General features: G+C 42.8%; 1 protein-coding gene across 6 annotated transcripts in view; it reads left to right on the top strand.

The window, feature by feature from the left end:
• The window catches only part of srgap1a (SLIT-ROBO Rho GTPase activating protein 1a), a 105,956-nt gene that overhangs the window by 64,422 nt on the left and 24,676 nt on the right, over nt 1-16,858 (top strand). For 4 of the 6 annotated variants that reach the window (XM_080761990.1, XM_080761989.1, XM_080761993.1 and 1 more), the window contains exons 8-13: nt 843-944; nt 8,401-8,598; nt 9,440-9,524; nt 11,004-11,031; nt 12,634-12,739; nt 16,096-16,156. In XM_080761990.1, the coding sequence (XP_080618116.1) occupies nt 843-944; nt 8,401-8,598; nt 9,440-9,524; nt 11,004-11,031; nt 12,634-12,739; nt 16,096-16,156 (580 nt within the window). Of the gene's footprint in view, nt 1-842; nt 945-8,400; nt 8,599-9,439; nt 9,525-11,003; nt 11,032-12,633; nt 12,740-14,154; nt 14,189-16,095; nt 16,157-16,858 lie in introns of all 6 variants that reach the window. The other 2 variants (XM_080761992.1, XM_080761991.1) reach the window with 1 other exon arrangement.

The raw sequence follows: 16,858 nt of genomic DNA, 5'->3' as shown, positions 1-16,858 counted from the left end.
TTCGAAAATCGTGTGTGTGTGCTGTGGATATTCACAATGTGTCGCATTGTGACTTAAAGAATCGCTTAACCATGAATACCTTTCACTACAGCTCCACTCAATTTAAACCCACAAGTTCATTTTTGCATGGAACTAAGAGGTTTCTGCTAAGTTCTGTTAAGTTATTTTTTTACTGTCCAACAGAAGTGCACACGGCCAACTCATTACATTGTATGGAAGCAGTGCAGGGAATTTTACATTTTATGAAAAAGTCAAACTTAATGAGGTCTGATTGTTAGCTGTCGCTTAATTGCAGCATTTACTGCTGTCTGTCCTGCCAGATTAGGTTTTTATAGGAGCTGCGAATAACAAATGATGTCTCACAACCTCCTAGCCTGCAGCCTGACATCTGTATGTGTGTGCAGAGGTTTTTACTGCTTGGCTGCCACTGGCTACCGTGTCTGTATCCTGGCTATTGATTATAAAGGCGTCTGCATTGGGATTTACACCAGCAATGAAATAACTTTGTGTTCCATTTGTATCTACTCTGGCTTTTGTGAGCACCCCAGCCTCTTTTTTTTAACATTCCCTTTTACTTTACGTATTTATGAATATGAGTTAAAGTCCTGTTTGTTGCGATGCTGGCTCAGGGGTAGAGCTTCCGGATGGTAACCGCAAGGTCGTCAGTTCGAACCCGGGCTCCCCCAGAGTTAGGGTCGAAATGTCCTTTAGCAAGACGCTGAACCCCTAATTGCTCCTGATGTGCTGGTTGGTACCTTGCATGGTTTCCGCCACCATCGGTGCATCTATGTAAAGCACCTTGGATAAAGGCGCTATATAAATGCACCATTTACCATTTGCAGGTGAGCCAGATCTCGGTGCAGCCGCCAGTGAATGGGGAACTCATACTGCGCTTCCAGCAGCTGCAGTCTCGCCTGGCCACTCTGAAGATCGAGAACGAAGAGGTAACACAAGAGGCTTTACACTACAGTTTAAAAATCTGGTTGCATCACACACTACAGATTCTCTTCCTTCTAATCTAAACGTGCACACACTACATGCACGAATTAAAAAATATATGGTGCTATACACACGCGACAGGATTTTATGGAGATCATCGAGCCTGCCAGAGCAACCGAGCACCTGACATGACATGGCCTCACCTCACGTGCCTTGATCACATGCAGAAGATGTCAACAACAGAGCCGGTTAAACCTGTGGTGGTAATGGGTGAACGGTTATTCCTGCATATTAAATTAAGCTTCACACTTGTTTTCCATGGCGGGACACAAAGTAATGAATCTGGGACATTACAGAACCATCGGAGGCCTATTTAATGAGTCAAACAGCCAAAATCTGTAGAACTCATCAGGTTCCGTCTTTGCACTTTGTGTTCTGTTGACATTTGATTAATGGTGGGATTTATTACTTCCCTAAGTTCCCTCCCGTTTGATATGTACATATCCCTATTCTGGGTGGAACATTCCCTCCAAATAGCGGATCTACAAGCTCACACTGTTATGCTCCCAGTGATTGAATTATCTTTCTCTTTGATTCTGTGCACTCCGTCCTCCATTGATTCAGTTTTTACATTGGACGTGCTTTAGTTAGGGCGGCCATATTTTCAAACTCACAAACTGGGAACCTTAGCCACTGAAGCCCTGCTGTATTTATTTTGTTTTTGTTGAGTTTTTTTCTTGGTGTTTTCTTCAGGATTAGGGACATTTAATTCAGCACTTTGTCATCATCACAAACTCGCTGTCCATCTTTTATCCGTTTGCTCACACGACCAGGAAGTACGGTTGAGTTTTGTTGTGTGTAATGCTGTCTGTTATTAACTTATTTGGCATGTTATGTTGAGTACTACCAGCCCAGGTAGTATCCTCACTGTTCACACTGTCTGTACTGTTGGGAAAAATGAACCCATTTTGGGCGGGAACCCCTTTTGGTGTTAGCGTTATGTTATGATTTAGCTATTGAAAAATCAAAGAACGACTGACATAGAAACATAGCTTTTTCGGAAAACTGTCAGGATGTAGAAGACATTTTTAGAATCTGATCTCAGGTCAAAATGGGTTAAACATGCATGCATGCTCGTAGAAATGCTGCGGGGGCTCTGTGCCCTCATCCTGGTGGGTCAGTGCAGCGCTGGTGGGTGCAGTTGCCTTGTCATAGGATCACCAGATGGCTTCTCTTCCTTGGCACACGGTGCCAGCTACATCCTGCCCGTTCCAAGGGTGGCGAGGGCACCGGGACAGCACTACAGGAGAGCAAAAACAAGCCAACTTTAAGTCAGGCCAGGAAAGGCACTTCATAGTAGCACAGCTGTTTCCTTAAACCGCCGTGACAGGAGGAAATGGGAGGTAAATAGTTTGTTTTATGTCGAAGTGTGGCGAGTGAGAATGTCACAATCTCACTGTCTGTGGGAGGACCCATGGATTAAAGTCGCCATGACTGATTTTAGTCATTAGAGTAAAAAGAGAGAGATACTCAGCAGCAGTCCCGTACCTCACGTCCTGCAGGTACTTCTTTTTAGTTTAGTTTCAGGACGGTGACAGGCTTCGTCTGAGAGATGAAAACATGAAATGAAAACATTTGAGAACCACTGCGTTCAGTGTTCATCTCAGTGCCTCAGTGTCATTCTGTCCAAAATATGTATGTGGAATTTAGTTATCATTTGCCTCAAAGATTTGTGTGAAACAACAACACACACACACACTCACACACACACACACACACACACACACACACACACACACACACACACACACACACACACACACACACACACACAGACTTGTTTTCTCCTCTCCGCATTGGGTCACAAGATGAACTCAACTTAATGGATCTTTCTCGAGGCCTTGCAAGCTAAAACCCTGACAATCTACTACCTTTGTGGGGAGCGTGTTTGTTTTTTCCCTCAGATAAATCACAGAGATGCAACATCAAAGTGTGTGTGTGTGTGCGTGTGCGTGTGTGTGTGCGTGTGTGCGTGTGTGTGTGTGTGTGTGTGTGTGTGTGTGTACGTGCGTGTGCGTACTGCGGGCCAATGAGCAGATTACAGATCTCACCACATGGGTCTGTTGAAAGCTATGGACGTCACGGCACTTTGTCTTTTTTGAGATGAGATATGCGTCGGTCTCATGCTGACATGAGCCTCACTGATGTCTGCCATGCAGAAGAACTGGACTGTGTCCCAAATCATTCACTCACTCTCGCACTACTGTCTGGGCAGTGCTGTGTACAGCACTGCTTCTCAGTGCTGGAAGGTACCTAATCACTTCAGCTCTATACAGGATATACTTTAGCTATTTGGCAAACATTTTGCTATCTACAAGGTCACAACTCAATCTGTCTCAAAAGCTTTTTTATACATTTAATGCATTTGAAAACATGTGAAATGGGACATTGTGCATATTGAGTACTTTTACTTATTTAGGACGGGAACCCCTTTTGGTGTTTTTACCCTTCAAGACGGGAACCCCTTTTTTGGTTTTGAATAAATATTTGACATCTTTTTCCAGAAGGCATTTTTAGAATCTGCATCAGTCGTAAATGGGTAACGTATAATTTGATTTCATACTTTTACTCAAGTAAATGTACTACTTTTACGTAACAAGGTATTTCAATATCGTGGTATTGATACTTTTACTTAAGTAAAACATTTGAGTACTTCTACCACCACCTGGGAGGCACTGAGCGAGACCCTCTCGGGCTTCTCAAAGCCATGTTGTAATTGAGCAAATCTGTGGTCCTCTGGTAACTTAGTGATCTGCTGAATAATGGATGGATTTCAGCAGCTTTTTAGCTGAGGGCTCTTCTCTCGCATGCGTGGCTCCTCTCCTCTCCTCCCTGACCGCACGGCAACAGCTGGACATGCCGACCTCCAAATGCCGCCCCTGGAAGCTGCCATATTAGTGGTACTCTCCAGATAACATGCTGGGTCTCTTACTTCCCCCGTCACCAAGGCCAACCTCCTCAGTGTTCATACAGTAGAGCCATTAGTAACTCAGTGAGTTTACCCAAAAACTCAGAGAGGATTTTACTATGTCTGTCTGTTGTTATGGCCAAATGTCCCACAAGTATACTAGAATTTGAGAAACCGTAAAGGTTTCATGACATTTTTTTTATTATGTTTTCTTTTTATTTTTCGTTTTTCTTTTAGGTTTTATGACCTAGATTACATCCAAAAAACCTGAATTTTGAACATTCAGTGGATTTTCTGTGGTCTGGAGCTTTCTCTGGGGTTTGGAAGTCTTCTGGGCTGCAATGAAAACCGTGAAAACTGTGACATCTGCTGGCAAATCCCATTGACATATATGGGATTTTCTGTCTCTTGCATCACAAACCGCAGGAAACTCAGAGCACCTGTTTGAGCCAGAAAACCCCACACCACAGAAAATCTACTGAATGTTAAAAGTTTTGTTTCTTTGGGTGCAATTGAGTTCAGAAAACCTTTTAAAAAACAATCCCTTTAAAAAAGGTTGGGGTTCGTTAGAATTACAACGACATTTAGAGGCTTAGGGGTGAGGGGTTTTAGTTATGCCAGATTTGTTATTTGCATGTCTGTGTCGTGCACCGAAGATAGCAGCTGCGACACGTTCTAAGCTTGTTGATCTGCTTTAGGGTTAAAAAATTGCTCCAATGGCATTCATATAACCACCGTCCTAAAATGTTGATTTCCTCAGTATAGTAAGTTATACAAGCGTGCGCGTGTGTGTGCACGTTTTTTGCGACTTTTCAATGCATTTCAATGATTCAATGATTATAAACAAGAGTGTTATGAAGCCTTATAAGTGCATTATAAATGTCATAGAAGTCAAGCAAGGGAATTTTCTTCTCTGTTCAACTTTTCAATGTTTAGAAATGTAGATGTTTATTCATGTGAGAGTTGTTCCCCGCTCTGCTTCCTTCCTGTGCCGTCCCAGGCTGTCATTAGCTCTGTCCCGACCTGCTGTGTGTTTTGGCTTTTCCAAAGCGAGACAGATGACACTGTTACTGCATCCACATTGTGTGTGTGCAGGCAGACACGTCAGCGATGTAATCCATCACAGTAAACACATGAAAGAGACACCCCCCTTCCCCCACTTCGCTTGAATTCCACCTTGTTGTTCAGGTGGTTTCAAACAACCAAATGAGTCACGGCCCGGGTCAAACAGTTGGGAGACACACACACAAGCTATACTCCATTCTCATCGTTCTCTGTGTACTTCAGGTCCATGAGGACTCGACTGTGTTCTTTCTTTAGTGGGAAGTCTGAATGCACATTAGGCTTGGCGTCCATATGTTTGGTAGCCTATGTTGTTATAGGTGAAATCCGCAACACGTCATACAGCCATTTTCAGAGGGTTTCTGCACAATGAGGCCTCGCTGCGGCTTTTCTACATCACTAACTCACATTCAACAGTCCACAGTGCTCAGTGCTCACCCCGTTTGCCCCCTTGTCCTCTCTCTCTCCCTCTATCTCTCTCTCTCTCTCTATCTCTCAGCAGGTGAACACATATCTGTGTATCTGTGTGTCTGAGGCATGCCTGTCATTACCCTGTCTTTTGTGTCTCTCTTCTTTCTCTCTCCCTCCCTCCCTGATTGATCAACACAATTTAGACATTTAGACACTTATTATCTCTTAGCGTCTTTACGTCTATAATGGGAATGGGCATAGTAAGCATGAGCCCTAGTCAATAAACGTATATAAAGGTATATAATGGGGAAACTTGGATACCAGATATACAATTAATCTAGCTTCTTTCAAAATCTAAATTATATCCTTAAACCTGTGGTATAGAACCAGAAAATCTAATAAACCAAATCGTAACCAAGATCTGCAAAGCTAGCTTCAAGAGGGGATATCATGTTCATTCAAATTTTATTTATTAATAGTAATAATTAAACTAATTTTCAGTGTCGCCGAGTAATACAATATCATATAGAAAAACATCACAATACATCAGAAGATCAGAAAGGTATACATGTGATTTACATAGGTTTACAATTAAGACAAATTTCAAAACAATCTAAAAACAGTTACATATTGTGGGGTCTGTATGCTCACCAAGGTTTATATGAGGAGAGTGATGTGCTAGGAGGAGGCTTTCTTCTTCCAAATGGCAAAATCAACATGAAGTTGATATTATTTATATTAAATTAACTCTTTGTACTGGGTTTTATAATGTTATATATGGTCAGCTTGGTTTGCATTACTTTGTGTGCTAAAAGAGTGACTTGAGAGCTGTTTCAGCCTACAATAGAAGTCAAAGAGAGGCTATTTTTGAATTATTTATAATCAGCGATAAATCTCACCAATTGAACTAGTTACATCATGACAAGATAAGTACACACAACCCAAACCTCTCTACCAAAGTGTACTCATGCTTTGAGTAAGCATGAGTGGGTGCGACTGTGAGGCCTGGATAAGGGAGCTACTGTAGGTAGACTCATGGGTGACAATGTTTAACCTACTGTATGTGTGCCTTGGTACATAGTCCTACTGTCCAGGCTCTTTGCAGTTGAAAAGCATGCAGTTGGAAAGCAGCCAGGGAGTTGTCAATGAAAGTGAGATCCTGCGTTGGGCAGGACTTGGCTGGGAAGCAATCTAGATCTGTATTGAGCTTTAGGGATAAACTCACTGAAAATAGACTGTTACTGTTTCTACTGTGTCTCTTATTGGTTAGAAAGATTTCATAAAATGAACTAGCCTTTACTATCCGCCTTTCTTTCGTACACCGTTCTGTGTTGCTTTGAAACTCTAGCACCATCTAATTTTGTTCATCGTGAAACTTCTGCCGTCTTTGTCATCATAAGTAGGGGAACAGACACAGTCTTTACGGACCTCGCTCGCCAGCCAAAAATCTCTCTTCTCCCGTAAGTGATGGGGCGGCGAGCCTGGCCAAGTCCTGACGTTTGTAATCTCCCAGAGAAGCACTCTGTTTGACAGGGAGCTAAGGGGCGGTTATGGAAATGAAGCTTAAAAGCACACGACTCCACCTCCTCTGCCAGTTTGAGTGCATGCAGATTGATCACCGTGGCCGCAAGTCATGATTGAGATGTGCTGCATTAGTTTCAGAACAAAATCATGCACTGGTTCTCAAAGTGGAGTCCGGGGACCCACAGGGTGCCTTGAGGGGGTTCCAGGGAGTCCCCAACAAAAATGAGGAAGAGTTTAAACACTTGCCCAATGAAATATTTGTCAGCTATTCGAAAACAGCCGATCTAGGAGCTCACAACGTGCCACCATGCGACACCTTGTGAATCGGCTGTTTTGGGATGAAAATGTATAAATCTTGACAAATGTTTTCTTATGAATGTACTCGCTGTTCTGCATGATTTGCTGCCGTTTTTATGTCCTTTACTATTGTTTTATTGTCTTAATGTTACTTTGTTTTTGCTTGTTTTGATGCTACTAGAGCGGTGCCCGGCTATAGAGCACAGAGTTGGTAACGATGGAAGTTGGAGACCCATGCCCCATCCGGCTATGCAATCCCCTATCCTCCCATCTGTCTATGTCCCTTTATTCCTATACATGGCGTTCTGTCTCAGGCATGCCCAAATATGAAGTGTTGTGATGTCAGAACAGGAAAGCTCCGTATATGGAGATATAGGGGTGATCAGGTCCAGATCCTGGGTAGAGGCTTTTGTGCTGGTTCTGGACAACCGGCTATCCACTTGACTCGACACCGGGCACTGCACTCCCTGTAGTGGTGTGGAACACGTCACTGTCTGGGCGAACGGTTTTCGAGTTACGTGGATTACAGACGTACGTATGTATGTACGTACACACGTACGCACCTGGTGCATTTATATATTTTATTTCGTTTATTCTTTTCTCTTTTCTGCCCTGTAAAGCACTTGAAATGTTCTATATAAATAAAGTTTGTTATTATCAGGGTCCCTGATACAGCCACCAAATAGTCTACATTTCAATATGGGAGTGCTTGACATAAACTGCTCTAAACCAGTGTTTCCAAAACACTAGTTTTGACCAGGGGAGGCTGTGGCTCAAGAGGTAGAGCATGTCGTCCAATGATCGTTGGCTCGGCGGTTCGAATCCCGGCTCCTCCTGTCCACGTGTCGAAGTTTCCTTGGGCAAGACACTGAACCCCACATTGCCTCCAGTGGTTGCCATCATTGGTGTGTGAATGTGGAAAGTAAAGACGCTGGCGACTGGCATTGACTGTTTGCTTGCTTCATCTCCCAATGTATGAATGAATGGATCATTATAAAGTGCTTTGAGTAAGCAGAAAAGTGCTATAAAAATGTAACCCATTATTATGTGTGGGTCGCGCGTACATATGCGCATCGCAACACTTTGTGAACTTGCAGATCTGCTATGTACACTAGTTTGGGTTTCTTTTTTGGGTCTTGAGCTAAAAAAGGTCTGTGGACCACTGATCTAAAGCACCTGGTCTCTTCTTGTGCACACAGATCAAGAAGACATCAGAAGCCACTCTGACCACCATCCAGGACATGGTGACCATCGAGGACTACGACGTGTCCGAGTGCTTCCACCACAGCCGCTCTACGGAGTCGGTGAAGTCCACGGTGTCGGAGACCTACCTCAGTAAACCCAGCATGGCTAAGAGGAGGGCAAACCAGCAGGAGACCGAGCAGTTCTACTTCATGGTAGGCCTTTCAATTCAATAGCAACGTTATTCCAATTACCATTATTTGTAGATTACGGTTAAACCTTTTAAGACCTGAGACCAGATTCTACAAATGTCTTGATAAATACTATCCTATTGTAAACCTATATCAGTGGTGCATGTGGACTTCACGTCAAGGACGCCCCAGAATGATACGTTTTTGGCCGCCGACTTCCATTGTTGTTGTTCCAGGCACCCCCCAGAAGAGTTAAAAACGTTCAAAGATTTGCACACATATTCACGATTTTTATAAATTTATAATAATTTTTCAATAGCTAAAGTTAAAAATAATGGTTAATGTGGTGCATTCCAGGTCTTCATTTGGGTTAATGAGCGTATTTTATTATTATATATATAATTTTATAATAAAAACTTTTCAATAGCTAAAGTTAAAAATAATGGTTAATGTGGTGCATTCCAAGTCTTAATTTGGGTTAATGAGCGTTTATTATTATTATTATTATTATATAATTTAGCATTATTGTTTTACTTTTGTTTTTGTGGGAAAATAAATCTTGAAAGCATTTTGTTTGACTTTAAAGTTTAAATGCTGTGTTTTTACGCATGAAGCAACTCCTTTGAAAGTATTAGCCCATAGCCGCAAAGCACAGACAAGATGTCTCTCCTCTCTAGTTTGTTACAGCCTCTTCTCTGTTTTATCCAAGACTAGAGATGGACATGATCTGATGAAGATTTAAAAACTCTTTGTGTGCGTGTGTGTGTCCCAAATATACACTCGGCTGTCTCATCACAGATTGGTGATTGAGCGTGGGGTTCTCGGGGGTTGTGGACTCTATGTAATTACTGTGAATTCTCCACAGAAATTCCGGGAGTTTCTGGAGGGCAGTAATCTCATCTCCAAACTGCAGGCCAAACACGACTTACTGAAAAGGACATTGGGCGAAGGTACAGTCAGTCTTTACCTCCACCTTTTATTATTTCTCCAAAAAAGCTTAATTTACACTTTTGATGGATGCTTGGGGTGTCAATTGGAAAGGACAGGAACATGCAAATAAATAAATACTAACTATACACGACTGGTATACATAAAGATGTCCAATGTCCAAACTTTTATTTGGAAAGGGATAGGCTACGCTATTTAACTACTAATTGATGTCATTCCGAGCTTCAGAAAGGCGGTCTCAGAACCTTTTCTCTGAACCTGTGCACCACCTGATGTACTGACTCTCCGAACTATAGTTAGAAAAGCCTGTCCAAAACCGGAACATTTCCCGACTTAGGAAGGAGGCAGTATTGGCCTTTAGCCAGCCATACGAGAGGAGCAATTAGCTTAGTTAGCTGCAATAACCACCTTTGTTTGACTACTTTGTTGTTAATGCTAGATCATGGCCAATATTATCGCCCTTAATGTCTCACTAAACCTCGGGAACACAAATTACATAAGAAGCACACTGATCTCTGGAAAAAATAATTCTAAGATGATTTAGCTATATCTGTGATACGATTAGCATAATTGACATTCTACTCTCTCTCCACCAGACCCAACTTCCTAGATAGTAATCTGGGCTTTTAAACCAGGAAAGTCACGAGCTGGGGAGGGGATTGTGGAGTCGTATTAGTCCCTCTTAGTGATTGATTTGCGGCTAACTTAATGGCCTTGGGAGCATTAGCAGGCTGTGTGACATACAGTATTGTGGCGGTCTCTCCTTGTTCTACTGTGGTGGGATCTCCTTAAGGCCAACCAGCTAATCTACTGTAAACATGGAGTATCTATCAAAGTCATTGTGCTCCAGCTAGAAGCTTACAGGCTTGTTGGTCTCTGCTTTAATAGGCAACTGACCTTTACGCTTAAGAACTGAACTGTGTGTGTGTGTGTGTGTGTGTGTGTGTGTGTGTGTGTGTGTGTGTGTGTGTGTGTGTGTGTGTGTGTGTGTGTGTGTGTGTGTGTGTGTGTGTGTGTGTGTGTGTGTGTGTGTGTGTGTGTGTGTGTGTGTGTGTGTGTGTGTGTGTGTGTGTGTGTGTGTGTGCGCCACCACATGCAATAAAGTCATTTATATCAAGCGGCAAGCCCTTGACAGTCAGTTAAGTTCTTGACTTAACCGACAGTCAAGCCAGTTAAATTCTCTTCAAAGAACAGATTGAAACAGGCCATGTCATGTCCAGTGTGATGATAGAGGCCACAAATACAAGCCTACTTCCGTCATTTAATACTGTAATTACTTTGTAATTACCTTGTGTTCTTGTCCTAACTTGTAACTCTGTTGTATGTGTTCCTGCACTGAAGAAAGAGTATATCTGTGTGAAAAGTATTACTGTGTACAAGTGTTGGTTACATGTCTAAAATATCTATATAGCTGTTATGTACAGTTTACTCTTCAGTATGTGTAAGCTGAATGTGTTGTGTGTGTGCACTTTCATCCACAGGTCACAGAGCTGACTACATGACTACAAGGTAAATTACTCCACTCATGCACATTATGCATACAGTACATTTTCCAGCTCAGTGGCCTTGTGGTTAGAGTGTCCGCCCTGAGACTGGGAGGTCGGGGTTCAATCCCCGGCCAGGTCATACCAAAGACTCTAAAAATGGGACCCAGTGCCTCCCTGCTTGACACTCGGCATATCGGGGTTGGATTGGGGGTAAGTCCCTGCGATATACTAGCGTCATGTCCAGGGGGTGTACTTGTACATCAAGCTGCCTCACGCTACAGAAACGGGAGATAGGCTCTGTGGGCCTCATGGCTCGGCAAGGCTACTTACTTATTTACAGTACTTACATTTTCAGATGAATTAACGTGTTGAAAACAGAGGAATCTGTTGCCTGATTATAGAGCAGATTTAACCACTTAAAGCATGTATACTTGGCTGTAGTCCCCAAGGGATCTACACTACATCCTGTAGTATTTCCTGCTTCACCATTATCATTTCACCCATCTACAAGTCTGGGGTGCGCACAAAAGTCAGAGTAGATTTAAAAACGACCCAGAAGTTGTTTCCAACAACTTAACACCCACTTTACTCAGTAAAACTGACCTGAGCTGGTGCTTTACTTTGTCCACTCTAGTTTCCCTCTACACCGAATGCTCACCCCAGAATAGGGACGCTAGGATTCAATTGGATCATAGAGCAGAAGTACTGGCCTCTCTGTTGTGAATCACCATAGTGTTTCTGTCGGGCAGAAACCTCTTATATCTATATTTTGAGTAGTACTCTGAGCGTGTAGTTCGACTACAATAGGTACAGTATGAGGTTTCCACCCTACAGCAACAGGCGTGGCCTGGCACGGTGAGGCTTTAGTTACTGTCCTCCTCGCTGTCCCAGGAGTGGACCGCCGTCATGTCCAAGAACACAGAGAGGACGAGGGTGAGAGCGAGAGAGTTTCACCTTAAAAACTTGGCAGAGGACTGGAGAGAAGGCTTGAAGCAATGTTTTGCATGCAAATCACATCTTGTGTCATTTTCAGGTTTAGAGGGCGGCGGCTTCAGCGAAAAAAATCTTATAGTTGCAAACGGGAGCAAATTAGAGCAGATGGCTTGTTGACTCCTATGCTTGCCCTATTTTAACTTTTTGTGGTGTTCTGTTTTTTTTTAATCTAACTCCACCTGCTGCAGGTGAAGTTGTATAAAACTGTTTTTAGTAGAGTCTGACAGATGCATGCACGGTATCAGTTTGGCTGATATAGTGATACAGTATATTGACCTTTTATTTGAGGTGTTGACGTGCTTATACTTGTTTGCTTGTTTATGTTAAAGTGAAATGCTCATTCAAGTTTAAAATATCTCTGCTGTCTGGAAGAATCCGCCTAACTCCAAAATGTTCATTTTTCGGGAAATGAAATAACATCTGCTCAAGTGGAGTTGGGAAGCTTTTGTAGAAGCGCTTTTTAATACTTTTCATTGGTTCAATATTTTTGAGTTAGGTGGTTTCTTCCGGACAGCAAAGAAACATTTTATCTATCAAATGTGTTTTAAATGTTCTCAAATACTTTGTCAAACTGCTTTTAAGATAAGTGCTTTGTTTGAAACTGAAGTGGTTGTCTATTGTTCTAATCTAGACCACCTCCCTGGCAGCTCAAATCCCACTCTGGCACCCGGCGGGCTAGGCCCCGCTCTGTGTTTCACGTTAGGTTATTTAATGGCAACCTGGAGGCTTTCGTCCAGGTACTGATATGACAGCCAGACTGGTCTCTACTGGGGTCACCGGCCGCGCCATGGTTATCCATTCTTTGTCTTGTGCTTGCTTTCCAGGCATTTTGGTGGGTTCCCTCAAAGCATTTTAGCACTACTTGTTACATTAGTATTAGTGTATGCTAGGGGTGCAACAGTTAATCAAACTAATCGCCCTTCTCGATTGTTTGATTAATCGGAAAAGTAACGGATAGTTGCTAAGAAGTAAATCAGTTATTGCCCTACTATATACATCACAGGGGGCTAGGCGGACAGGGAGGGGGGGACCTTTGTGCTAAGATGTTTTGGGGGAACTGGACCCCATGAGACAGGGTGCTGTGACAGTCTGACCTTGCCTCCCTTCCCTCCAGGTTAAGGACACGTGTGGCTCCATGGTGGAGACAGAGTTGTTCTAAGACGGTGGTTCTCAACCTTTTAGCCCCATGAAAATCTCAAAAAACGTTCAGCACTGCATGCCATGGTTAGATGACAGGATATGCAGCCTTCATCAGACACTGATGAAGGTCATCTGGTCATCCTGAGGCCTATGGAACAAAACTAAATGAAAATATGTCTGAGTTTGGTGTGTGACACTCACATTAATGTTAAATACTATAGGCTTGTGCACAACTAAGTTATAAATTTGGCTTTGAGGTCATTAATGTTAAATACTACTACTACTACCAAAAACAAAGGCGGGGGGTGGTCCTTTGAGGATTATTCCAAAATGCGTTGCTCCCGGGCAGAAACCGCTTATTTCCATATTGTACGTTTTTATGATGTTTTTCCTGTGAATTAATGCTCTAGCAGTCTAGCTCATTATACTACTGTGTCACACACAAGTAGCAAAAGTTATTTTTTAACGAGTTTTTCGCCGACAGCTATACAGTATATATGCTAGCGATCCCCCAAAAAGGTTGAGAAGCAAAGTCCTAAGTGACAGAACAGAGGAGAGAGAGAGATGGAGGGAGGGAGGGATGAATGTTTGTCTCCTTCAGCTGACAAGACATCAATGAGCTTCTTGGCGCGCTCTCTCTCTCTCTCTCTCCCTGTCTCCGTCTCTCTCCCTCTCCGCTCTATCACTCTCGCTCTCTTCCTTTCTCTCTCTAATCTCTCCACTGTCTTCCTCTCCCCTCCCGCCGTCTGTTCACCCGTTCTAACGTCCTATGTGTTCAGTGTTACAGCAGCGGGGATCAATGACATTCATCCTACACCCCTCTTCCAGCCTCCTTACTGCCTCCTACTGGTGACCCTGTCTTTTCCCCTTTGGTCCCCAACTGTCTCCCTTTGTATTGCCAGCTCAGAGTGGGTGAAGGGTGCATCTTTAGTAAGCTGTTGCCGTCCTAATCTGGTTCTTGCTTCCCTCTCTCTCTTTCTCTCTGTCTCACTCCTGCAACACTTTTCTGTAGCCGGGGACGACGGAACTCACATGCGCGACATCAGGTAGAGACTCTGGGGTTTTCTTATAGGAGGGGCTAACACTCCCAAGCTTGCCTCTGCTTATCCTTCTGAACCTGCCTGTTAAACAACCAGACAAACGTCCTGTTTGCAATGCCACACATGCAACCATGTTTATCTCTGCTACTCAGCCAACTGGACCCAGACAGACTGAACAGCTCTTAACGACAAGCTGCTTTAAAAGCCTATATACTGTGCTTAGTCAGGCCCCCCAAATGGTTTTTCTTTTAAACCTAATAAGCTAGCTTTGCCGAAAATACATATCAGAACTAGCAGATCTACAAGCGGAAATAGCAGATCTAATGTGTGAGCTTGTAAATCTTCTATTTCTGTCGAATCTTCGCCCCCAGAATAGCTTCATGGGTTCAAAGAAAAACCTTATATTCTAAAGGTCAGTCACCAAAACGTACGTGATTAGTGAGACCTATCGGTGTGTATCATGTCGTGAGAATTCTTCAAATTCCTACCACTTGAAACGCTTCCAGCATGCTCAATTGGTATTGAATTTGACTGATTGCTCACTGTCTCGCCCCGGTCTCACGTATCCCCAGCATGATCGTGTTACATAACACGGCGGCTGCAGACTAACCCATCATGGCTATAGCCTATTGGAACACTGTCAGTGTTGACATGGGCTGCTGTCTTTAGCCATTAGTGTTCCCCCTGAGGGCTGGAAATTGATCTGCGGTATCATTAAAAGCACCTTAAGCATCTAGAGGTACCAAACTTGAAGGTTGGATTGCGTTTTGGGGGTTTTTGTGCAAGAGAGCAATGTGTTTTCTGTTAAATCGACAACATCATCTCATCTCCTCCACGTTCTCCATATCGAGTGTACTTTTACTCGAGTTCTCGTTGCTTAAGCCCAAACCGCACCAAAGGGTCGGGTCGGGACGAGATGGTTTTTAAGGTAAACCACACCAATGCAACTCATTGAGTTGCATTTGTGTGGTTGACCTTAAAACGGATAGGAGTCCCTAACGGTGTGGTTTGGGCTTTAGTGTGCTTTCTATGTGACACAAAGCGATAGCGACACCATGTTTAGTAGTGCCTCGGCCCTGACATACAGTGTTGTTGGATATCAGGCTCGAGGTGAGATTGTTATTGCAGCCAGTGAGTCATTTCTGTAGATTTGGAGACGTGCCACTGAAGCATTGTGGGAGATCAAGCAGCTGGTAAAGTCACTTCAGTCTGTCTGTGGAAAAGCTCCGTACCCTTGCTGTCGGGCAGAAACCTTGTATCTCCAATATTTCAACTTTTTGTGTGTGTGTGTGTGCGTGCGTGCGTGCGTGCGCAAATAACTATACTTAATTAATTGGAACACAAGTTTATTTTTCTTCCATAAAACAGTAAGTAACATACAGAACACAAGGTTTCCACCCGACAGCGATAAACTGGTTCCCAAACGGTGTGTTCACTCCAGTCACATTGGTGCGCCATGAGACAAGTCTGCAAACTCCTTTCCCAATACACGGGAAAATAATTCTAACTGCCTTCAACCTGACATCTCTATTTCGGGCATGCCATTATAGGGACATTTTATAAATTGATTCATGAATTCATTTAAAAACTAAATTAATAGCAATTTTAAACTGGCGAAGATTTATTTACAAGTTCACAACACGCGAGCTTGAAGATAAGCTGTTTTGGCTATGAATACAGGCATATAGAGAGTTTGGCCACTGGTGTACCTTGGGCACAAAACGTTTGGAAGCCACTGCTGTACTAACCCTCTCTCTGACCTTTTGACCCTCACTTAACCAGTGTACAGTACGTATGTAAATGTACTAGTCACATCACATAGACAAACTCTAATGCATGCAATTAAGAAAATAGAAAATTACCCATGATTTAACATTTTGATATCTTTCATTTATTATTTTCACCTAAATAAGGACTCTGGACAAGCAATCCCCCGTGTGGTTGAGAGTTGTATTCGTTTCATCAACTTGTATGGTGAGTGTTTTGATGTTCCACTGTTATTTCATCGTGCCTTATTATATTACTGTACTTTCTGTTCCACAGCTGCAATTCTGTGGCTTGTCTTTCGGCTGTTCCTGCTGACAGATTGAGTTTTAACAGCACGTTCCAATGCTCTGAACTCTCAGAAGTACTCGTAGAGCAATTACAAGCCAGCTCAATTTCCGGTCGCGTCCTCGTTTGGGTAGTGTGTGACATTCCATGCAATGAGTGTTAATTGTCTGGGCGTGTACATGTTTGTGTGTTGCATTTCAATCACGGTCATGGGAAAATGCTATGCGAGATTCCATGGTGTTGACATCGGTAGTCCAGGTTTTTCATCTCAGCATCTTGGAAACACAACTTTTGTACATGGAAGTGCAGACTCCCTCCCAATGTTCTGCCCTAATCTGAAGACTCACCTTTTTGATTTAGATATGATGACCATGCAGCCCAAAGTGCTTCAGATAAAAAATAGCCAATAATCACAAAGTTGGCAAATAGAAACATAACTACACAGTACAGTTTTAAGTGTAATCTAAAAGAGCAAGACGAAGAGTATAGTAAAAGTAAAATATACAATAAAATAATACAATAAATATTTAATAAATGAGATATGGACAGAAAATATGTTTAATTAAATTCCATGTTAAAAAACCTATTATTCTCAAAACACCAAGAGAGCAGAGTTCAAGTTGT

This window comes from Protomyctophum bolini (genome assembly GCF_963924005.1).
Source record: "Protomyctophum bolini genome assembly, chromosome: 4".
In the NCBI taxonomy this organism is placed as follows: Eukaryota; Metazoa; Chordata; class Actinopteri; order Myctophiformes; family Myctophidae; genus Protomyctophum; species Protomyctophum bolini.
The sequence above is the reverse complement of the archived record's forward strand: the minus strand, read 5'-3'. Positions and strand labels throughout refer to the sequence as shown.